Source organism: Apis florea, unplaced genomic scaffold (genome assembly GCF_048593485.1).
Source record: "Apis florea isolate Af1SG1 unplaced genomic scaffold, ASM4859348v1 contig_2291_pilon, whole genome shotgun sequence".
Lineage (NCBI taxonomy): Eukaryota > Metazoa > Arthropoda > Insecta > Hymenoptera > Apidae > Apis > Apis florea.
The window spans coordinates 3,525,218-3,546,630 of NW_028256553.1; the positions used below are offsets into that span (position 1 = coordinate 3,525,218).

General features: G+C 29.3%; 1 protein-coding gene across 1 annotated transcript in view; it reads right to left on the reverse strand.

Annotated features, from left to right (window-relative positions):
• Positions 1 to 939: 939 nt before the first annotated feature.
• The window catches only part of Gdap2 (ganglioside induced differentiation associated protein 2), a 79,121-nt gene continuing 58,647 nt past the window's right edge, over positions 940 to 21,413 (reverse strand). The window contains exons 8-12 of the mRNA XM_003694271.4: positions 18,881 to 19,034; positions 5,291 to 5,430; positions 4,724 to 4,778; positions 3,196 to 3,339; positions 940 to 2,766 (exon numbers count right to left, since the gene is read on the reverse strand). Of these exons, the coding sequence (XP_003694319.1) occupies positions 2,704 to 2,766; positions 3,196 to 3,339; positions 4,724 to 4,778; positions 5,291 to 5,430; positions 18,881 to 19,034 (556 nt within the window). The 3' untranslated portion in view covers positions 940 to 2,703. The remainder of the gene's footprint in view (positions 2,767 to 3,195; positions 3,340 to 4,723; positions 4,779 to 5,290; positions 5,431 to 18,880; positions 19,035 to 21,413) is intronic.

The window sequence follows — 21,413 nt, forward strand, 5'->3', positions numbered from 1 at the left end:
GTTGTCTATTTTAAAGTCCTATGCAGTTCAACATTTGCACCTCGTATTTTCAATTTTTCCTCAACATCATTTCTTCACAAAGAATTCTAAGAGGATGATAGTTACAAATTTTTACTACTTTTCTTTTTTTATCTCATCAATCTTAGGCATCCAGATCTCTGTTTTTTTTTTTTTTTTTTTTTGAACTTTTACAATTACAATGTCCATGCCAGAATTTTTAATTCATCAATCTAGATTGTTTCGAACATTAAATATTGTAAAGTTATCTGTTTATCGTTGTCCAATTAACCAGATTAGGACTTTGAAATAGATCCTGGATAGATCTCAACCCCCGCTAAGCACGCATTAATTGCATATTGTCACAATAATCTTTGCCTTATCTACGACATTCACAAACGCTGCTCCAACAATACACGATCGCGACAATGGCAACGTTCGATCGTCCAAACTGTACTCCAACAATCGATAAGCTTTTTTTTTCATTTTCAACAAACGGTGAGAAGGAACGTTTGGACGACACGTTGCGAGACGATTGGCTACTTACTATAAACGATTGTCAGGGACGGACAGTGAGGTCGTTCAACGTAAAACGTCGAAAATAATTGTCACGTGCACGGCCACGATTTTGACCACGAGCGACTTAAGATTTCATATCACGCTCAAGTCACTTGTGTATACGCAATTTAATAAAAAGAGGTAAACTTGAAACAGAAAAAAAAAAAAATCATTTCTTAGCTTCCATCCACTATCTCGTAATTCTCGTAGAAATATTAAAGAAATCGATCACAATCGAATAGAATACAAAAAAAAAAAAAAAAAAAGGACAACGAAGATGATAGATGGTGGATAAAAGAAATGCAATTTTTTTTTTTTGGTAAGCAGTGAAAATAAAAAATTCGAATAATAAAATAAAATGCATCGAATAGAATACGATGTGACTTTTCTTTTTTTTTTTTTTTTTATCATGGAAGAAAAAATGCCGAGTAAATAAAACGATCTTCCGATTGAGATAAACATATATTACACCCTTTCATTCCACACACGTTTTGTTTCGAAACGAAACAACTATTTCTCTATTAAACGCTATTCTAGACGTCAACGAACATCACCAAGTACAATAAAAAGATAATAAAAAGATATCTCAACGATCAAGCATACTCGGGCTATTTGGGGATTAATAATAAATGTTAAAATTATAACATAGATACACATCGTCTGAGGTACGGTCAATTAACCCATTGTTCTTGGTTCGTTAATCAACCAAAAGCCGTCAACGATTCGACTAGATTTTTGGATGATTTTCATTCGAATTAACTTTGACCAGGGTGAAAATGACGCGAAGAAGAAAATCCGAGAGGAATGGGCTAATTGAATATAATGATCTACGAACGCGATACCGTCAACACTTTATTTTTTTTTTTTTTTTCGCCTAAAAATGCTTAACAACGAGTATAACGATTCTGTCCCACGAGATATACACATACACGTGTACATATACACATATATGTATATAAGTTGCGAGAAAGCTCTTAACGTTTATTGCTTCATCTAATCTAGAGTTAAATCGCGAGTACGACCTCGGCACTTAGCCATTCAATTTTTCTGGGATTATCGTTTCGATGATGGATCGATCGAATGTATTTCCAGTTCTTCCAATCTCAACTTCAGAACAACTTCGAAATAACATCCATTGATCCATCGTTAAATTTCAAGCTATCCACACACGTACATACATATATATAAATATATATATATATATGTATGTGTATTTATATTATATACATAACGAGTACTTAACGTTAATCAGTTCTAACACGTTGGATTAAGCGATCCACGTTAATGAACCGAAGCTGTAGCGCCACGGAAGGAACCAGCCACTCTCTCTATTATTATTTCTCGTTAGCCGAGTAGATTAGAGTTGCAACGTTACAATAATATTCTTCACCTTTTTAATCCATTTTTCTTTGTTTCTTTCTCCTCTTCTTTTTCACGTATATCGAAAAATATTGCGACCGCGATTCCATTCATCATCAACGTGACGTAATAAAATACGATGTACAATAATCGAATAGACGCTTTTCGCTGTACAACGACGGATAAGAAAATAAGAAAAAAGCGATCGACAGTTTCCACATATTTAAGCCGTCATTTAATTCTCCATCCTTCTAAATCCGCACGATAGCTAGCCATTTATAAGAACAACAAGATCCCATCCATTTCCATCGCGACAGTGACGACAATGAATACTGATTATTGGTGTTTTGGCAGCCGATATCCGCGCAGCACGCGAAATAACAATCCCCTCATCCATCTCGATCGATCCTCTTCGCGTTACACAAACATCCTCCAACATGGAAAATCTTTCTCCAGCAAGAATCTCTGCAATTTTGATCGAGAAACAAACAAGGTGGGCAGTGGTTTCTTGATTTTTCTTCAACGATCGATCTTATTCTTTATCCTCCAAGGTTGGTTTGACGCCCTCTCGTCTGTCACCAGGCACTTTTTCCCGCTCTCGGGAAGCCGATCCTGTCTCTGATCGATCGCAGCAACGCATCTTCCGAGACAGATGGGAGTCGTGATCGTGTCGAGCTGGCGGAAACGGCGAATACGGTACACGCAGACACCGTACTATCGAGTGGAACGATCGATCCGACTGCTTCGTTCTGTCCAGTGCTTCGCAGGCTGGGAGGCCGGGTCGGAGAGTTACGTGGACGTCGATGGCGACGGAGAGATTGGGTCTGGTTGGTAATACCTCATTCCGTTTATCTGGAATATTTCAAGTTTTTGTAATTTCGATGACGTGCCTTTTCTTTTTTTAAGTGGTTTTTTGGGCCTCGTCTCGTTTTTAAGATAGATTGCCTTGCGTTTAAAAGGAAAATTCTTCAATTTTGTTTGTTACGCGCTTTTTAGTTTTTAATTTTAGTTGGAATGAAAAAGATGATTGTTTTATCATATATCTTTCTATCAAATAAATCTTTCATTACTAATTGCATGCTTCGAGATATATTTATCGCTTCAACATGTTGTCCAAATAGAAAATAATACGAATAATATCGTCGGGAACAGTACAATTGTTGTTAAGAGAATTGTCTTACGAATATTTTTTTGAAGAAAGATACACGATGCAAACACATTTGGATAATTTAACGCAGGAAAAGTGATAGTGTCACAAAAGAAATTCCAAGGAATCCTCACCGTCATATCATATTCCGTGATGTAAGCCGGGATCTCCAATTGTTCGGGGGACATCACTTCATAAAGATATTCTACTCCGGGTAGATTGTGAACCTTTTGTTTGATGGCAGGAGCCATGAACGTCGTGAACCACCACGTCATCATCTGCAAGAGATAACAAACGAATTATCAAATAATACCGTTTTCCGCGTATTTTCATAATTCCAATTCTTAAATCAATTTTATTCTAATCGACGAGCATACGAATAATTTCTCCTCCCATTATGCTAACAAGATGGAACAAAGAAAGAAAGATCCAATTATTTTCCTTCGCCTCGTCGACATCCTCGCTCGTCTTATAAACGATGCTTTTCAATCTCTAACAATCTGGTTCGTGAGATAACAATTAGCCTCGCGCAATAGATCAAGAATATGTTTCCCATGGAGTTGCAAATCATTGTAAAAATGCATTTTGTTAAGTGGATACCGGAAGGACAGGAAGTTCGATACGATCGTTCGATTAACACCGAAGAGAACGTGGGAAATGGAAAAAGACTGATTTTGCGTCTTAAAACTTGAAGTTTATCGATATTCTTTGTCGATTCTCATTATTAAATTGTTGCATAATAATAAAAAATGCCGCTCCTCGAAGAGATCTTGTTTGATCAGTTAATTTAAAATCATGAAGCGGATTACACACGGATTGTTTTCGTTCGCGTATTATCTTGTTCAGAATGCATTAATCTATTTATTCCTTCCACCGTTTTGATAATAAAGTAGCTACAACTGTTACAAAAAAATATATTTGTGTATACCCTTATTTTTTCCTTAATTGAGCACCTATTTTTATTAAATTTCATTTTCAAATATTAATATACTTGGATTTAATTAACTTTAGTGTATCTTTAACGCTAATAATAATTAAAATAATAGTATAAAACTCATTTTATACACTGATTAGTTGCATGATAAATGTAAATAAATTGGATTTTTTTTTTCTGCTTGGAATAATAAATCATTGATATTTATGATAAGTTAATAATTTGTTTGTAATATCAAAAATCAGAAAGAATTTTTATATGTTGATAAACCTAATTAAAAAAGCATTACAATTTACGTAATTACATAATTATCAGTAAATAGCCGATATCACTTTGTTTATTAGTAATAAATTAACATATTATCGAAGCGATTTCATTACATCATTGATTTTCAAAGTCATTAAATCTCCTATTAATTTTTTATCTCCTATTAAATGTAATTAAAAAAAAAAATGGGAAAACACATATTTCGTAGATAAAAAAATATCAATGACTTTGAGAGAAATAAAAAGAAAAAAATATCTTCATCCAAATATTCATTTGTGTCACGTCATGAAAAACAAAGAAGATATTTAGATCTTCAAATGTGACACATTGTATAAATAATATGATAAATATAATGATATGCAAAAAAAAAAAAAACTTTTCGTAGCCACTTTATACATATTAAATTTTAAAAAAGGGAAAATGATGTATTTTTGATTAATTTATATTAATTTTATATCTACCTTGGTCCAGAAAGTCGGATGAATAATGTAAAAATGTTTCAGATTCTTCTTATATCTGTAACAAAAATATTTCAAATATTTGATGTTAAAAAAAGTAATGATTCTATCTTATGAATTTTTCTTTGAAAATAATCGATTTAAAATTCTTACTATTATTCCAACAAAATATCTTTTTTATTTAATCAAGTTTCTGAGATAAAAGTATGATGCAAAATTATTATTTAAATTAATATTAATTAATCGCTGACATTAATTACTGCAATGTGTAATGTATAATTTATTTTGAATTATATACTTTCAAGTAGTTTAAATTTAATTTTTTTTATAGCTTTATGTAATTGAAATTTGTGAGTCAAATCGAAATCAATTATTGCATTTTAAACAGTATATTAGATCACCTATAGATCCGTCAGATTATCACAGATAATTTTTTTAAAAGTGAAAAAAACAATTGAACGTGTTATAAGATTTGAAGAAAAAAACAAAGACAGAAAATTTGTAATAAAAAAATTGAAGGAAGATTCAAGCAACAAATGAAAATGAAAACAGGATTATTGAAAATCTCACTTGTAAGGAAGCACGTTGTATACTTCGCGCAACCAATGCAGACTGGGATAATTGTTGCTAGTCGTTAATGTATGGAAATAAGCGATCACATAATCTCCTTTAACAATGGGATCCAACAATTGTATTAGATATAACAATGCCTGAAACAGAAGTAAAAAATTTTTCGTTAATAAATTTTTAAAAATCTTTTTTCGTTGTACAATTATATATTGCATTTGGTAGCTTCGCCATTATAATTATATTCCAGTTTCCACGAATATTTTTCATAAAGTTATATGGATACTGGTAAAAGATTAATGAAATTTATGATACCAATGGCAGCTTACTAAACAAAATGAATTGCACGAAACATAAGAACACAAATAATTAATGTGACAATGATTATTTATAAATTTGAAAGAATTCATGCATATTAACTATTTTTTAAACTAAAAATTTTTTTCATACGATTATTTAATCAAGATATTTTACCCTTCAATAAATTCTAAATTATAAATATTATTAAGTGTAAATTTTCAAAATGGACATTATTTATTTTAATAATTTAATTTAGTTGATACAAAATATTGTAATTCAAAATGTTTTTATTTTATCATTTTTGAGAATCAAATTATATAATCCACAATTTTTATTTTTCAAAAATTTTCAATCTAACTACATGTCCATTTTATATTTTGCCAAAATATCAAACCGAATATTATTTAATTCTTCAAAAATTTCCCAATTTCTTTACTATCCTGTAAGACTCTATTTAATCTTCAATTATTAATCTGAAAAAATTTTTCAACACAATTCAATTCCCCAAATTCTTGAATCTTCATTTCCTAAAACCAACCCAAATTATTCCAATTAAACCGTGTCATGGAATCGACCAAATGTCACACGAGATACACAGGACAAACGCCAGTCTTTGATCCTGGCGAAGCGCACTCGTCATCACGTTTTAATCGATCGTGCCGCCACAACTGGAATTAGTACTCTGGTTCCTCGCCCCTAAAACGGAGGTCGTGGAAATCAGGCCTCGTGACGGGGAAAAGAGCAAACGGAACTCGAGGAATCTTGACAGAGAAAGACGGACAAGAAAAGTATAAGGAAAAGTCTCGACCGTTTCCTTAATGCCAGATATCGTTTCGACAGGCACGGTTAGATTAGAATGAAATTAAAAAAAATTCGCTAACTTTTACTCTTTTAAATGATTATTTTAGTTTTGAAGAAGTTCCAAGTTTAAAGAGATTCTAGAAATCTTGAAATTTTAATTTTCTATTATTGTTATTTTTTTTTAAGTACTATAATTAAAATATTTATATATTAAATATATAAATTAAAAATATTCGTGAAATGATAATTTTTTTTAAATAAGAAATTACAAGTTATTTATATATATTAATTATTGGGTAAAAATTTATAAAATCACGGATAAGTAATAATAATTTCTCGATCAAATTCAAATTTTAATAGTTATTAGAGAAAATATTAGAAGATTTATTATATTTCGTTCCGTTCTATAACACGCTAACGCGGGAAAAGTTTGTGATTGAAGGAGAAATAAGAGAAAGTCGGTCGTTTCCTTTTGTTAGATATTGTTTCGAGTAAAGAAGGATGGTTAATGTCAGTTGTCGAAGATTTTTACCACCCCATACTGTTTTTTCCCTTTCATATCCCGACGTCATTGATGACGTCAGAAGGTCTGCGCGGGTGTATTTTAATCCGATATCACGATAGACGTCTAACGTGCATATGGGTCGAACGATATTGTGATATTAAATTCTGCGTTCTGGTAAATTAGGGCGGATCGAGAAGAAGTGGAAAATACAGGTTTTCTTTTCTTTTCTTTTTTTTTTTTTTTTAATAAGAAATTAAAATATTAAAATTTTAGTGCGATGTTTTTTTTTCTTTTTTTTTGATTTTAGTGATTCTCTTTGGTAATAGATAAATGACCCGTGATATCACTCTTATATTTACAAGAATATCTTCAATGGATGGACGAATAAAAAATATTAAAAATTAATTTTTTCGGAGTATAATTTGAATCTAATATTTAAATATATATTTTGATAATTGGATTTCTACTTCAAAAGTTGTTTTCGTTATTTTGAAACGTGAAGTTTTGGTAATTAAAATTTGAAAAATATAAAATTTAGTTTTTTCTCTCCCTCATTTATTGAGTTTTCTTCCAACTTTCCAACAATGCGTTCGTTCCTTCATTAAATATTCTTTTTGTAAAAATTTACCAATTAATAATATTATTAGAATGATTTAATTAAATTCTTCTTTACAATTTTATAATTACACGTCAAATAATACAAATATGATTCTTTAAATAATATTAAAAATCACTTTGAATAATTTACAAATAAGTTAATATCATTTTGGAATAATAGAAATTCTAAAGAAATGGAACTCCAAGAGACTCTGTTAAGATATATGAAATTTTAAATTAAATGATAAAATATTACTAAAATGATTATATGATTATGTTACAATGGTTAAATTCTGTAAATAAAATGTAATACAAAAGTATTACATTTTTATATAACTATTACAAATATTAATTTGGAAAAATGGAATAAAACAAAAATCTAGAAAGAATTTTTAGGACAATTTAACAAAATAATCTAAATAAAAAAAAAAAATTATATTCTTTTCGCAGAAAAGGATATGCTTATTTTGGAGCAAAATTGAAATAAAAGTTGAAACACTATTCAGACAAAGCTGCAATTATATTTCCGAACAATGTAACATATTGCAGGTATTATTGTAGATATATCTGAAGATTTGATTTACGTCAAGTCATTTGATCCTAAGTAAATCAAAACATCATGAGATGTTGTAATTTCTACGAATTATTCCACGAATAAGAAAATAAATTATACATATATGTTTTTATCTGCGTCAGAGTATTTACTTTGTGAGTATTTCATATCAATTCGCGATTAAAAGATGAAAAATTTGTACGATTAACAAATTTCCAAACTGTAAATATAAACGAGAAAAATTTATTTCATAAATGAGAAGGATTATTTTATTTGATAAATTAATTTTTTAATTAATCCATTATTTAAAGATATTATTGATATATTGATTATTGATATATACATGAAATAAAAATTATTCAAAAAGAAAAATCAATTTCATAAATATTATATTATATTATATCTTTGAAAAATCGAAGTATAATGTAAGATTAATTCTATCGAAAGAATATTCTTACAAAAATTATTTTATTAAAATGATACATTATATATGAAGATCAACTTTAATTTTTTTCAATTTTTACTATATTGATGCTTGTTATTTCCTATAAAAAAAAAAAAAAAAAATACTAAACTACTTTTTTTACAGAAAAGATTTTCTTAAGATATTTTAATTTCAAAATATTATCGAATTTACAAAAGATAAGAAATAATTGCAAAATAATAGTCTATTATTTATTCTTTTTTTTTTGTTTTTCATATGATTTTACAAATTTTACATCAAGTTAGAATATTTTTTTATTGATCCTATCAAAGATTTTTATCGATATAAATAATTTAGAACTTTTTATAAGAAATAATGAACTGTATCGATATCGATACAGTAATAAAAATTATATCGTTTTATTTAAAAAATTAAAGTTGACTTTTATATATTACAATCTATAAAAAAATTTGTCTTCGATAGGATCAATTCTCATGATACTTCGATTCTAAACGAGATATTCTGTAGAATTTTTATAATTATTTTTATATAATTGCATAAACATATTTATAAATTATATCGCATGATATTTTTATAAATGTTATTAATTTTATATAAACATTTATTAAAAAGAAATTAGAAATAAATAATGAATTGATGGTTAAATCAATCTCTGCATTTCTCAGACTTTTAATCATCTTTTCTGCAAATATTTATCTGAAAATAATCAAACTATCGTCGTTGATTTCGTAATTACAAACATTAATTTATATCGAACTTTGTAAGTGTTATAACGTCACAAGTTAAGAAACGGCTTGAAACAAACGAGATGATTCAATGTTTCGTTTCGGTAATCAAATGTGGAGATTTGTAAAAAAATTGGAACGATACGAACGAAATAAATGAATCCGTTCAATTTTCAATTGGACGAGGTCGAGTTTACTTGCTCAGCATTGTCGGCACGAAATCAATTAAACTTAAGTTTCTCTCTTTTTTTTTTTTTTTTTTGTTGTACGAGAAAGCAGCAGTTAGAAGAATAAAGGTTCGTTAAACGAAATAAAAGATATATGCAGAAACACCTAACTGGCCTTTGTATATTCTTGGAATCGTTGTGGTGATCGTGCGTGATGAATCACACTGATTTCGCTTTGGAAAAATGCTTCACTATGAAATATCTCGTGATTCTACGTTTCACGGATGATGATGTAATGAACGTGAGTCTCGAAGATTTAATACGTATACGTGAAGTGAACTAAAAAACTGTTTGTTTAACTTCGGAATCTTATATGATAATTCTAATAATAAAAATAAATTAAAAAAACTTTGAAATATCGAAAATTTATAAGTTATAAATTTTACAAATTTGTGAATTCTTTTCCCTCCTTCTTGAAACTTCAGAAGACGATAAAAGAATGAAAAAGGATTTGAAAATGCCAAATTTTCACGTGGAATTAAAAATATCTTTTCCTCTCTCTTTCTTTCACAGAAATAATTTGAAAATTTATAAAATTCGCAGAAGATATGGAAGAAATTTTATCGATATAAAAATTAAGAAATAAAAAGTTGGAGATCTTTAGAAAAACTACAAAAACTTTTAAAATTCAAGAACTAGCTCTCTTTCCTGCCGTAACATTGCTAAAATAGAATCTCTTTCTTGTTTCGTCAAAAGAGAAGCATCATTGACGATTCCACCACCGGAAAGTATTCCGATAATTCGAACGAAAGAACGAAGAAAAAGAAAAAAAGAGAGATACTCGACACCCGCTCGACTACAAGAGGCTGGAATCAAAGATGGAATATTAAATAAATAGAGCCAACGACTTTCTCTATCTTATCAAACAGGGATATCCTTAAATATCGATGACTTAACAAGGGCATATAAATTAAACCTTGTAAAGAGCTTTTAAGTACTCGTTATCTGTATCGCGACCTTGAAATCTTGTTATCTCGGCGTCACGTTTAATTAACGCTCGTCGATTGAGCATCAGAACTCACTCTCTTTCCCTCTTGGCTTATATAACGTTCGAAAAAGCTCTCGAGTGGGGCGAGAAAAATTTGGATCATCTTTTCCTCAACATACATTTATCATGCATCCATCCGTGTACAATTATACGCGTATACGAAGCATGATATATTTTTGGTGGCAGCCTTCTGCGACGTAGTTATCATTTTTATCCTGTTTCGTTTCAAGGTGGTCGAAAATTAAAATTAGTCGTACGTCAAGAAAATAAATAATAGATATTCGCTTAGTATTCCTTACGTCTCGTATCCCAATGTGTCTGCATGGAAAATATAAATCGGAAAACAATTGTATTCGAATTAAATAAGGATAATTAGAATACGATTAAAGGAAATATACAGGATGTTGATACATTTCGTGGAACATGTTGCGTCGATTCTAGAGATAAAAATTAATGTACGATATAATCAGTCAGTTAAGGTTTATTTATTAGGTTGTAAGCGTTGGATGAAGCGAGATGAGAATGAGACTGTTGGAAAATTTAAATAAATTATATAAATAAGTTTCAATACATATTAAAGATATTTCATATTTTATGTATGTTAACACTAGGTAAGATTTCGTAAGGTTTGATATCGGATATTAATTTATCTGAAGATCGAGTTAAATGATATTTTCTTAAGAATGATCGTTATTCTTCGATTTGTAATAAGATGTTGGTAGATTACGCATCTAAATTGAAAGTCATCAAAAAATGGTTATATAGAATGGTGAATTTAGTGTAGAGTGGTGAATAAGTAGTGGCTTCTTAATAGATTACTACTGTAATGACTAATGATATTTGATCATACAATTGGATTGTGGAAGTTTGCATTATTATTTTTTTCATAGAATGTAGATGATATGAAAAGAGATACAATATATTCAAGGCAAAGTACTTACATATTTTAAAAAAATGAAAGACTTTTATTCCAATTTTGTGATTAATGTTGAAAATTAAAAATTTAATCATATGAATTAATGTTTGAAGACAATGATGTAACGTATATTCACAGCTCATTACTTAATTTTATTCAAAATGAGATGAAATAATATTTAAAAAAAAAAAAAAAAAAAAAAGGAAAATCTCCATATTTTTCAATACTGCATGTATATCATATATCAATATGTTTATTAATTAGTATGAGTATACTCATATTTATAATCCATACATTTTCAATTAACACCTTTCAATGAAATACAAAATGAGCACTATTTAATGTTAACATAAATTTGTCACTTGATAAAACATTTTTTATTCTCATCTTTTTGTATTAAAATTGCAAAAATTGCATTATTTTTAATAAAAGTTCATATTTGAGCTAAATTATGTGTTTCAAATTATATATTCTTTCACGTTCTTTAATTTCATTTCCTTTTTTTTTAACAAGATTTTGATTGTGTTTTCGAGATATGCATAAAATTATTAAAATTCACGTAAAAATACGTATATTTAAAAAAATTTACCATAATTTATAATAAATAATAAAATTTTCAAAATCTATAAAATGTATAAATTTCGATACAATTTTTATCAAAATTTTATCAAAATTCACAAAAATTACTAAATCTTCTCGAATCTCGAAAATATCAAGATCCTACTGGAATATATTCTGAATGAATATAAAAGAAATGAAAATGAATTCGAACGTTATTTTAATTTTTTGCAGTGGAAGAAAATGGCAATGTGGAGCCAGAACATATTCTTTCGTCGCAATTTTTTTTACGATCCGATAAATGTATGACCTGAAATTGGTCTCTCGCGAGGTCAGGGGGAGAATGATCGACTGCGTCCTTGAATCTCGGACACCGACCTACATTCGACCAGGACGAATCGTTGCCGCCGATTTCTTTCGTTTTCTTCATATAACTTCTTTATAACACACTGTAATATTCTCTTAAATTTCTTTTATTGCCTTATCAGGAGGGACATGGATGCGTTGATGATATTCTTAATTTTCCCCTAATTTCTTTCTCATTGATTTATATATTCATTTTCTCGCGATAATAATTTCGTGATTTTTAGAAAAATCCTTTCCCCCTTTTTCAAAATTAATACAACGTTGTGTGTGAACAACAAAAGTCGATTTGATTTCAAGAAAAATGGACGAAAAATGGAAAAAGAATCGTTGGTATCAATCAAGAAGATATTGCAAACGATATTCAAGAAATTCGAATAAATTTTGATACAATACTTCAATATCTACGCAACAATTCACTTAAAATACAAAAAAACATATATATATATATAAATCACACAAATTTATAATGCATCCAAAACGACCTCTTTAAAACTATTATTTCTAAAAACAGAATACGAAAAATCGTATTGAAAAAAGGGGAGAACAAGATTCTTTGAAGAAAAATCGAGAGGGAGAGGAGAACTCGTTAATACGAGGATCCCATAGGTCCATCGATCACGATCAACGTCATCCGTGAAGCGGAGGAGAGAGAAAAAAAAAAAAGAAAAGAAGAAAAAAAAAAGGGGTGATCGAGGCGAGGTCGCGTTTCCGTTTCGATCGTTCGCGGTTATTTCCGGCGGCCACGGCTCTCCTCAAAGGAAGTGACACGCGACGCACAAAGGGTCACGTGTAGGGAACGAAAACAAACTTTTTCTCCAAAGCGGATCGCCGCGAGACAATGTTGGTGCAGCCTCGTGCGCCCTCGGCTCGGGGAGTTGTTCCGTGGACGGTCTATTTCTGGACGTGTAAATATCGATTCGCAGCTCGTCGCCACTCGAGAGGGGGCGAGGACAGCGGCGAGAGAACGAGAGGAAGGAGGAGAAATGATATTGATACGCGTGGAAGTAATGAGATCCTGGTGCGAGTGACGTTAGACGGAGGCATTATTGAATCGAATGTTTGAGAAGTTGGGCGGAGGAGATACGGTATTTCGTGTTTAGTTGGCCAGAGTGGCTTAGTTTGAGATGGATATAGAAATAGTGAGGCATGAAATATATCTCAAGAGGATGAGTTTAAGCATTGATACTTGTTCTTCTCCAAGTCTTCTTTATTAGTTCTTTTTTTAATTTATTTAGTTTTTAATGTTGCATCAATGCAACGCTTATTCCGAAAGTGCGTTAAATTCAATTTCTGAATTAATATTGAAATTTTTTTTATAAAAAATTTAACTTATCCTGGTATAATTTCAAGATATTATATTTTTAATAATAATAATTTTCCGTGACGGATTAAATTGATGGATTAATACAGAGTATCCTGTCGCATCAAGGATGGATCGATTGATGAATTTAGATGCAAAAAAAAAGTTCATATGTTTAACCTTGTTTTCGATGAATTTTATATTGGAATAATTTTATTAATAAAGATACGAAAGTATTAATTTCACTATTTATGGATGGAATTTATTGTTACTATTATATAAGGAAGGCTTATTATTAATATCAAAAGATTGATAATTCTTATTTCAATATAACATGACTGTATTAAGCAACCTGCAAACTAATAAGTTCATTTATTATATTCGACTAAAGTTTAATTTATAGAAATGATTTTGAACAAGATTTAAGATCGATAAGTTTACTTGATCAATCAAGAATTGCTTGATATAAACGTGATTTTAATGAATAATATTCCACTCAGGTAATATTGGTTCAATATAACAAAGTAGAATATATATAGAACGTATAAATATCAGAATTTTTAAATAATGACTCAACAGTTTAAGAGAGGAACTTAGTTAGTGAAGCGATGACAGTGATAAGAAATTAGATTGTCTTTAAAAGATTGTTTAGAGTGAAGATGAAACAAGGATGATGAGAACTTTCTGATAATTTTGCATAAGATGTGGATTTGTTTCTAAAGAAGAATAGACCACTTGACCTATTTTATATCATTTACTTTCAAGGATATCAAAAGATAGAGATTTTATACATTGTGATGTATTACAAGATTCTACTTGTGATAACAGTTTTCAGAAAAGCTCTACTGTACAATTTGAAAGACGTTCAAAGGCATTGAAAACTTTTGGAAGAATTCCATATTTAATGGGAATTTGTGAAAAATTTATTAGAATCAATAAAAATCTATAAAAATGCAACTTTTTAAATAAAACATTTGAAAACTAGTTTTTTGATTTCGTCTAAGAGTTCCACTATTAAACTTTCCTATCTTTCTTTGTATTTGAGATTGATATTGTATCCACTCGACGTAGAAAGAGTTGTTTAAACTGTTATAAGTGACAGTGGAAAGTAGACAAAGTTGGAAGAAATGGTAAACCCAAGAAAAATCGGTCGTCCATTAAAGCGAAAACCAGTTAAGTGAAATTCAACTTCAAATAAAACCACTTAAACAAAATATTTCATCATAATAGGAATTATTAATACACAAACGCAAACTTGATTTAGATTTCTTATCTTACCAGTTTTTATTATTAAATGATTTAAATTTGACGAAGGAAATATAATGTTCTCTATAATTATTTAATTATTAAAATTTTTATAATATACAATATAGATACACCTGTAATTCTACAAATAATAAAAAATAATTAACTAATTTCACTTGTACTTTATTTCTCGATTTATTTTTTCGAAAAAAAATCCATTATTGTATTATTATCCCGTATAAATGCAAAATGTTAATATATTCATGGGATATCTCTTTTTCAAAATCAATTTTATATAAATATTAAAACGAGTACAAAAATTGGTATACAAAATATATATTATTAAGTTATAAAGAATTTAAATTTTCATCAGATGAAGAGAGATGGAGGATACAACTCAACCATAGTGCGACAGAGACAATTCTTACTCTATCTAAATTTTGCTTTGTCTAATTGCATCTTAAATTGTTTATAATCTAATAAACATGATTTACATTTATACATCTTCAGTATTTGTCTTAATCTCTAGAATAGATCCTCTTAAGATATCCTACAAATATATACATAAACATTTTATATGTATATGTTATAAAATGTAAGATTTTTTTCTATAATATCATATGAAATATACATTAGAAATATTTTCACGAACGAAACCTGAACTTTCACGTTCAACTTTGAACCTTGTCTATCTTGGTCAGAGGCAGGATGGTCAGTGATGCAAGATGATTCACTTAAAGGGCTGAACACAGCAAGCTATGGTCAAAGCGATCAAGCGACAATCGTTTCAAAGTAGCTACGTCATGCAGGATTTAGTGGAATCATCGAATAAGCGACGTTTTGAATAAACGTTCGATCGAGCCAATGAATAATTCTAATCATATTCGGTTATTCCTTCGTCTCTCTGACTTAGCAATAAATAATTCGTTAATTTTTTTTACCAACGAAACGTTCAACGAAAAAAACTAAAACTTCTAAAATCAAACTCAAATAGTTGAACATTCTTTTCTAATGAATTCAAATTTCATTATCATTTTTATTAATCAAGCGTATAAGATAAATAAATCCGATTCCAATACAGTTAATAATATTAATCCAAAGATATAATTTGATTGTCAAAAAAATAAAACAATTAATGGAGTCAAATATAAAAGATTTAATCCAATGATATAATTATAATAGATCCAAATATAGGAGGATCAGAGAGTTAAGGATTAATCCATCAATTGAATAATTAGTAGATTCAGTATGGAAAAAACAATTCAAAAATTCACAGTCATACAAATGTCAAACATAGAATGCCCATATAATAGAAGGATTTTCAATAATTGTTATCACAATGTCTTAAACCTTTTCCTTGAAATGTTATTTGAAATCGATATCTGCTCGATGAATCGAAGTATAGTCCTCATTAAACATTACCATACGTATTTTTTTTTTTTTGTAAGTATTTATGAATAGTTATGAATACTTGGAAGTTGTTTATTAAAGAATTATCAACCTAATCCAATCAAACTCAAACCCAATATAAACCATGAAACTAGAAGTGAAACAAAATTTTTCTAATCGATATAATTTATGTTAATTCCAAGTTTAATTTCACTTCAAAATTAATTAAAAACTCACCGTTAATCGATTTATTAATTCGGCCAGCCTTCAATTGTCCGTAACAGTAAACCTGATTAAAACTATCTGACTTAATTTAACTTAAACCGATTTCGAAGAACCGCAACTACGTTTTTGTTATAATAACTTTTTAACAAACAAAATCTTAATAAATTGAATGCCAATCTTGATACATGCCAATATATATAAAATCATCAAGATCGAAGGTTTTTATTCCTTTTCTTATTAAATTCGTGGACAAATTAAATTTATCGTAAAAATACCCTCAACCTGATCGCTAAAGACAATTTCCTCCAGATGTCGAGGTATGTTAAACGGATCGATCGGCTTGTGAAGAACCGCTAAACACGCTAACCCATAATAAAAGAGGCGAGGCTAACCTAGCTAGAGGCGCGTATTGATTTCGTGCTCTACAACTCTTGCTCTATGTTTTCGAATCGCACGAGGTGGCCCCTGCTTGTTCACGTGTTCACGACGATTCCAGAGGTGATTAAGAATCCGTGGATGAACATTTGAAGCGGCGCGAACGAAGGTCGATTGCTCTCCCATCGGGGAGATCTGTTGGATTTATTTAGCAGTATCTGCGCTTCGAACGGTTATAGCCTCGTTTGTGATTCTTCCAACGATTTACCAGTGTATTTATCGTGAGATCGTAAATTTGTTGAATTGCGGAATGAAATTCGTTCGAAATTGGTTCTCTTTTAATTTATGCAAGGATGCGAAATATTTTGTGAATCTTATATATCGCTTGGCTGTGTAAATACGATGATAAATCTTTAAGAAAATATTTATCTGATATCAATTGTATATACAATATTTGGCTTGAGATAAACTTTCTTTGACGTGACTCAGATCGTGTTGAACCTCGATGCCTCGAATGAAAAGGAACAATTTGATCTTTTCTCTATGGCACTTTTCTAGAGATAGAAGCACTTTTAAAGTTTCTATGCTGCAAAAAGTGTTTATAAATATAAATATAAATCAGAGGAAAAATTTGATATTACATTTTCTAATATTTATTAATATAGAATGGATTTAAAGTTGAACTCGTCGAGTTATCTATCTTGAAACTTATTAAATTTCTTATCTTTTTAAGTTTAATGCATTAGAGTAGGTTAAGATAGGCTATATTAGTAGATTTGGAAAATTTGTTTTCATTCTGTTCCATTTTTGCTTGTATAAATTAAAACTGTTCTATCATATATTTTGATTCATAATAATTCCTTTGCTTTTATGGATGAGAAAATGATATCCCCAAATGATATCCCCATATTTTGAAACACTTACACAAATTTGAAGAACTGGGATGAAGCGTAAGTGTAATCTTTTAAAATGCTCCAGTAAACATTGGATGCAATTTCCTGCATTTTGTATCTTTATGACTAAGAGACGAGGAGAGAGTGTTAATCTTACGCACAGACATGTTCAAATATTATACAATTACATGTTCGTGCTGTAAGGGTGGATTTCGTTGGTTCTCGAATAATAAGCAACATTATCTGTTCATTGAGCAAAGAAATCTTAGTAAGAATCTTTAGTAAATTCGAAAGAATGAACAGCTACTAATTTATTTTTTGCAGAAATAATTCTAAAGGCTGAAATAAATACAGAAGTTTCATAAATATTCATTGAAGCATTTTCCAGGTTATTTAACTTTGCATTAGATGAAGCGAGACTCTATCGTATTCTATCTCAGTCTCGTTTTATTTAGCGCAAAGATAAAATATTCATAACTTGAAAAATAAGCTGGATTATTTTTGTGTTTGTTTCAATATCTTTTAAATTTTCTATTTTCTCGTCAGAACATTCTGCAGATATCAGAAAATAAAAAAATTTTTGAATAAATAAGTCATTGTTCAAATATTCAAAGAAAAATGATTATTTACGTTGTTAAAAATATTCGAACGCTTTGATGAATCCATGATAACAAAGTACTTATGATAATAGTTCTTTTTATAAAAAGTTTATTTAGTTTGATACATCTTTCGACGAGCAATTTGTTTAAACAATCCTTTAAACATTATATTTTATTATTGATTATTATTATATTCTTGCTGATTTTAAAGTTTTATCTCAGTCTATAAGAATAGCTACATATATTTGTTAGTTTAGTTTGATAATATAAATTTGTAACATGTGTAAATACTTTTGTGTAAAATTCAAGATGCATTTTTCTTCAATTTGTAAATTGAATACCTGAATATCTGAATATTTTTGAGAATTTTAATTTCTTGAGAAGATTGAATTGATCCTTCCAATTAATCTCTCATATCTGTGTTTTAATAATTACAATAAACAAATAATATCCGTTTAATTATTTACTTATTTTAATCATTCGCTATTAGATATTATATCAAAATTTTAAATCGATAACAAACATTTATCAAAAAGGAATTTATTAAAGAATCGTTTTTAGAGTACCATTGGAGTTCGAGTCTTACCTTGTCAAGATTAATTTTAGTGGCAGGGAACCATTTGCCGACGAATACGACGACTGGTCGACCCTGGCGATCGACACCACTTTGATAAAGGCAGCCAATTCCTGAAACTTCCGACAGATCCTCTGTCTTCGCTCTTCTCAGGAGCCTCTCGTACCTGGAACAAGGTAATAAGAGACATTTGATCATCTAATGTTAATTTTAACTGGCTGCCACCAAATATCTTTTTTAGAGAGACCTCTCTAACGTGTCTTTCTCGAATGGAAAATATTTTGAAATTATTTAAATCATTTTAGTATTTGTGAGCGTGAAACAGCGTTGGCTGAAGAAAAACATCTTTCAAATGTTTGGAATCGTAATGAATTTTTAATTAAAATTTCGCACGCGTCTTTTGCTTATTTTAATAAAAAGAACTTTTGTACGCATCGTATATCGCATGCTTTTAATTATATTCAGACCGAGATGGAATTTACATGCAGACACATTTGCAAAGAGATCAGCGTCGAAACGATTTATACTCTGGTAAAGAATAATTTCTGTTTGCAAATCGTGCACATAGTGAAGATTATTTGAGCCACGTCATTCTGATAACCAAATGAAATAATAATTGTCTCACACTGACACGTAATTATAACACGTTGACGTTCGTTCATTTGATCATTCCTATAATGCAATTTAATAGATACAAATAAACGAAGGAAAGGAAATATGCTTATAATTACAATTACAATTTTGTGACAAGCTTTTTTCATAATCATTCGATTTTATAATAAAATCAAATATCACTAATTCTTGATGGCTTTTTAATATATTGCCATCACTTTGAAGATTTTTACTTGGCTGTTCGTTAAAAAAGTTTTATTAATAAAAACGTTCCTTCGAAACGGTTTACGTTAGATTGGGTCACTTTTAATCAGCTTTATCGCCACCGACAATTGCACTAGTCAGATTAAGAAAACTAGTGCAAACCCAATGCGAACCATTAAATCGATTAACAACTAAATGAGTTTTTATTTAATTTTCATGATTTATATTTGTGTGTTTTAATTAGGCTGGATCGGATAAACAACGATTTTTTAATAAACAACGATTGCTGAATTGTCAATGAGATGACCTTCGTGATGATAATATTAAAAAAATCGGAGGACGTGGTACGTAAATATTTATTCGAAGAATCATAATGATGATATGAAAAGAAAGGAAAGAGAAGAAAAATTACTTGAATATTAATTTCAATAAGGAGAGTTCCAAAAATTTAATTGCATCGACGAGAATAATATTTTGTCACAGTCGAAATAACGAATCTCGATGTTTCATCATCGAACGCGAAAATTACATGCAATTTCATCGTTAATTTCCATTCGTTACGGAGAGTTCGTGGAAAAGAAACATAAAGCTGACCAACCTTAAATATCGACGCCGTATCACGTAGCGCGAATTGTGACGACGAGGAAAGCGTGCTTGGTTTTGCAAAAACATGCAAGACTCCGGATAACAATCTCATAACACGAACCTCGTCTAATCTTTTTAATGCGAATGTCGTAATTAAAATTTTATTACCTGACCGTAAGAATGTGAAATATTCGCACATTAATTTCATGGTACACGATGGTATATTAATACGAGCTTATACGATGCGAAGCTTTTAATACAGAGATTCAACGGATGAAATTCGTAAATATTAAATTCAAGGCTGGAACGCGTAATTGAAATACGAAGTTTACAACGTAAACGTTGACAATATGAAGTTTACAAAGTTTGGATAATATTAGGAACGTTACAATAGAATGCTTATAATAGACATTTCACAAATGCGAAGCTTTGAAAATGATATAATGTTCACGATACGAAGATTCAACAAATTTAAAATTTTTAACGATACAAAGTTTGGAAATTGTACAAAATTTTTTTGTACAACACAGTGCTCATGAAACTTGCACTAACAACATCTGAAAATAAGAACTTTATAATACAAAGTTTACGATACAAAATCTTTAATTCGAAGACAAATATTTATAACGTCAAAACACTGTTGATATAAAACTAATACAAAGCTCAAGATATAATAAATTTTATTATGAAAGAAACAAATTTTTTAAAAATAAAAAACTGAAGAAATTAAAATTTCTTTTTTAATGAAATTCTATAACAAATTATCGCGTAATAATTTTTTGTCAGCAGAATATCACTTTAAGAAGATAAAATCAATAAAAATTTCAATATTTTTTATTCTTTTAAATATAACTTCGTAATGATAGAAAGAAAATTTTAAATTATAAAATATTTGGTTTCTAATGCTCTATCATTTTTTTTTTTTTTTGCGAAAAATATATAAATGAAAGGTTTGAAGGTTTGATTTTACTCATTCAAAAAGATTCATTCATCGATAAAAAAAATTTGCTCCATATATGTATAATCCATTGTGTCCCTTCATATACATACAAATTTTCAATCAGAATTCGGATAAATTTCTTTTTAATGTAAAAATATTTTTGTTGTTGATTGTATTTATGTTTCACAATACAACTATTATGTA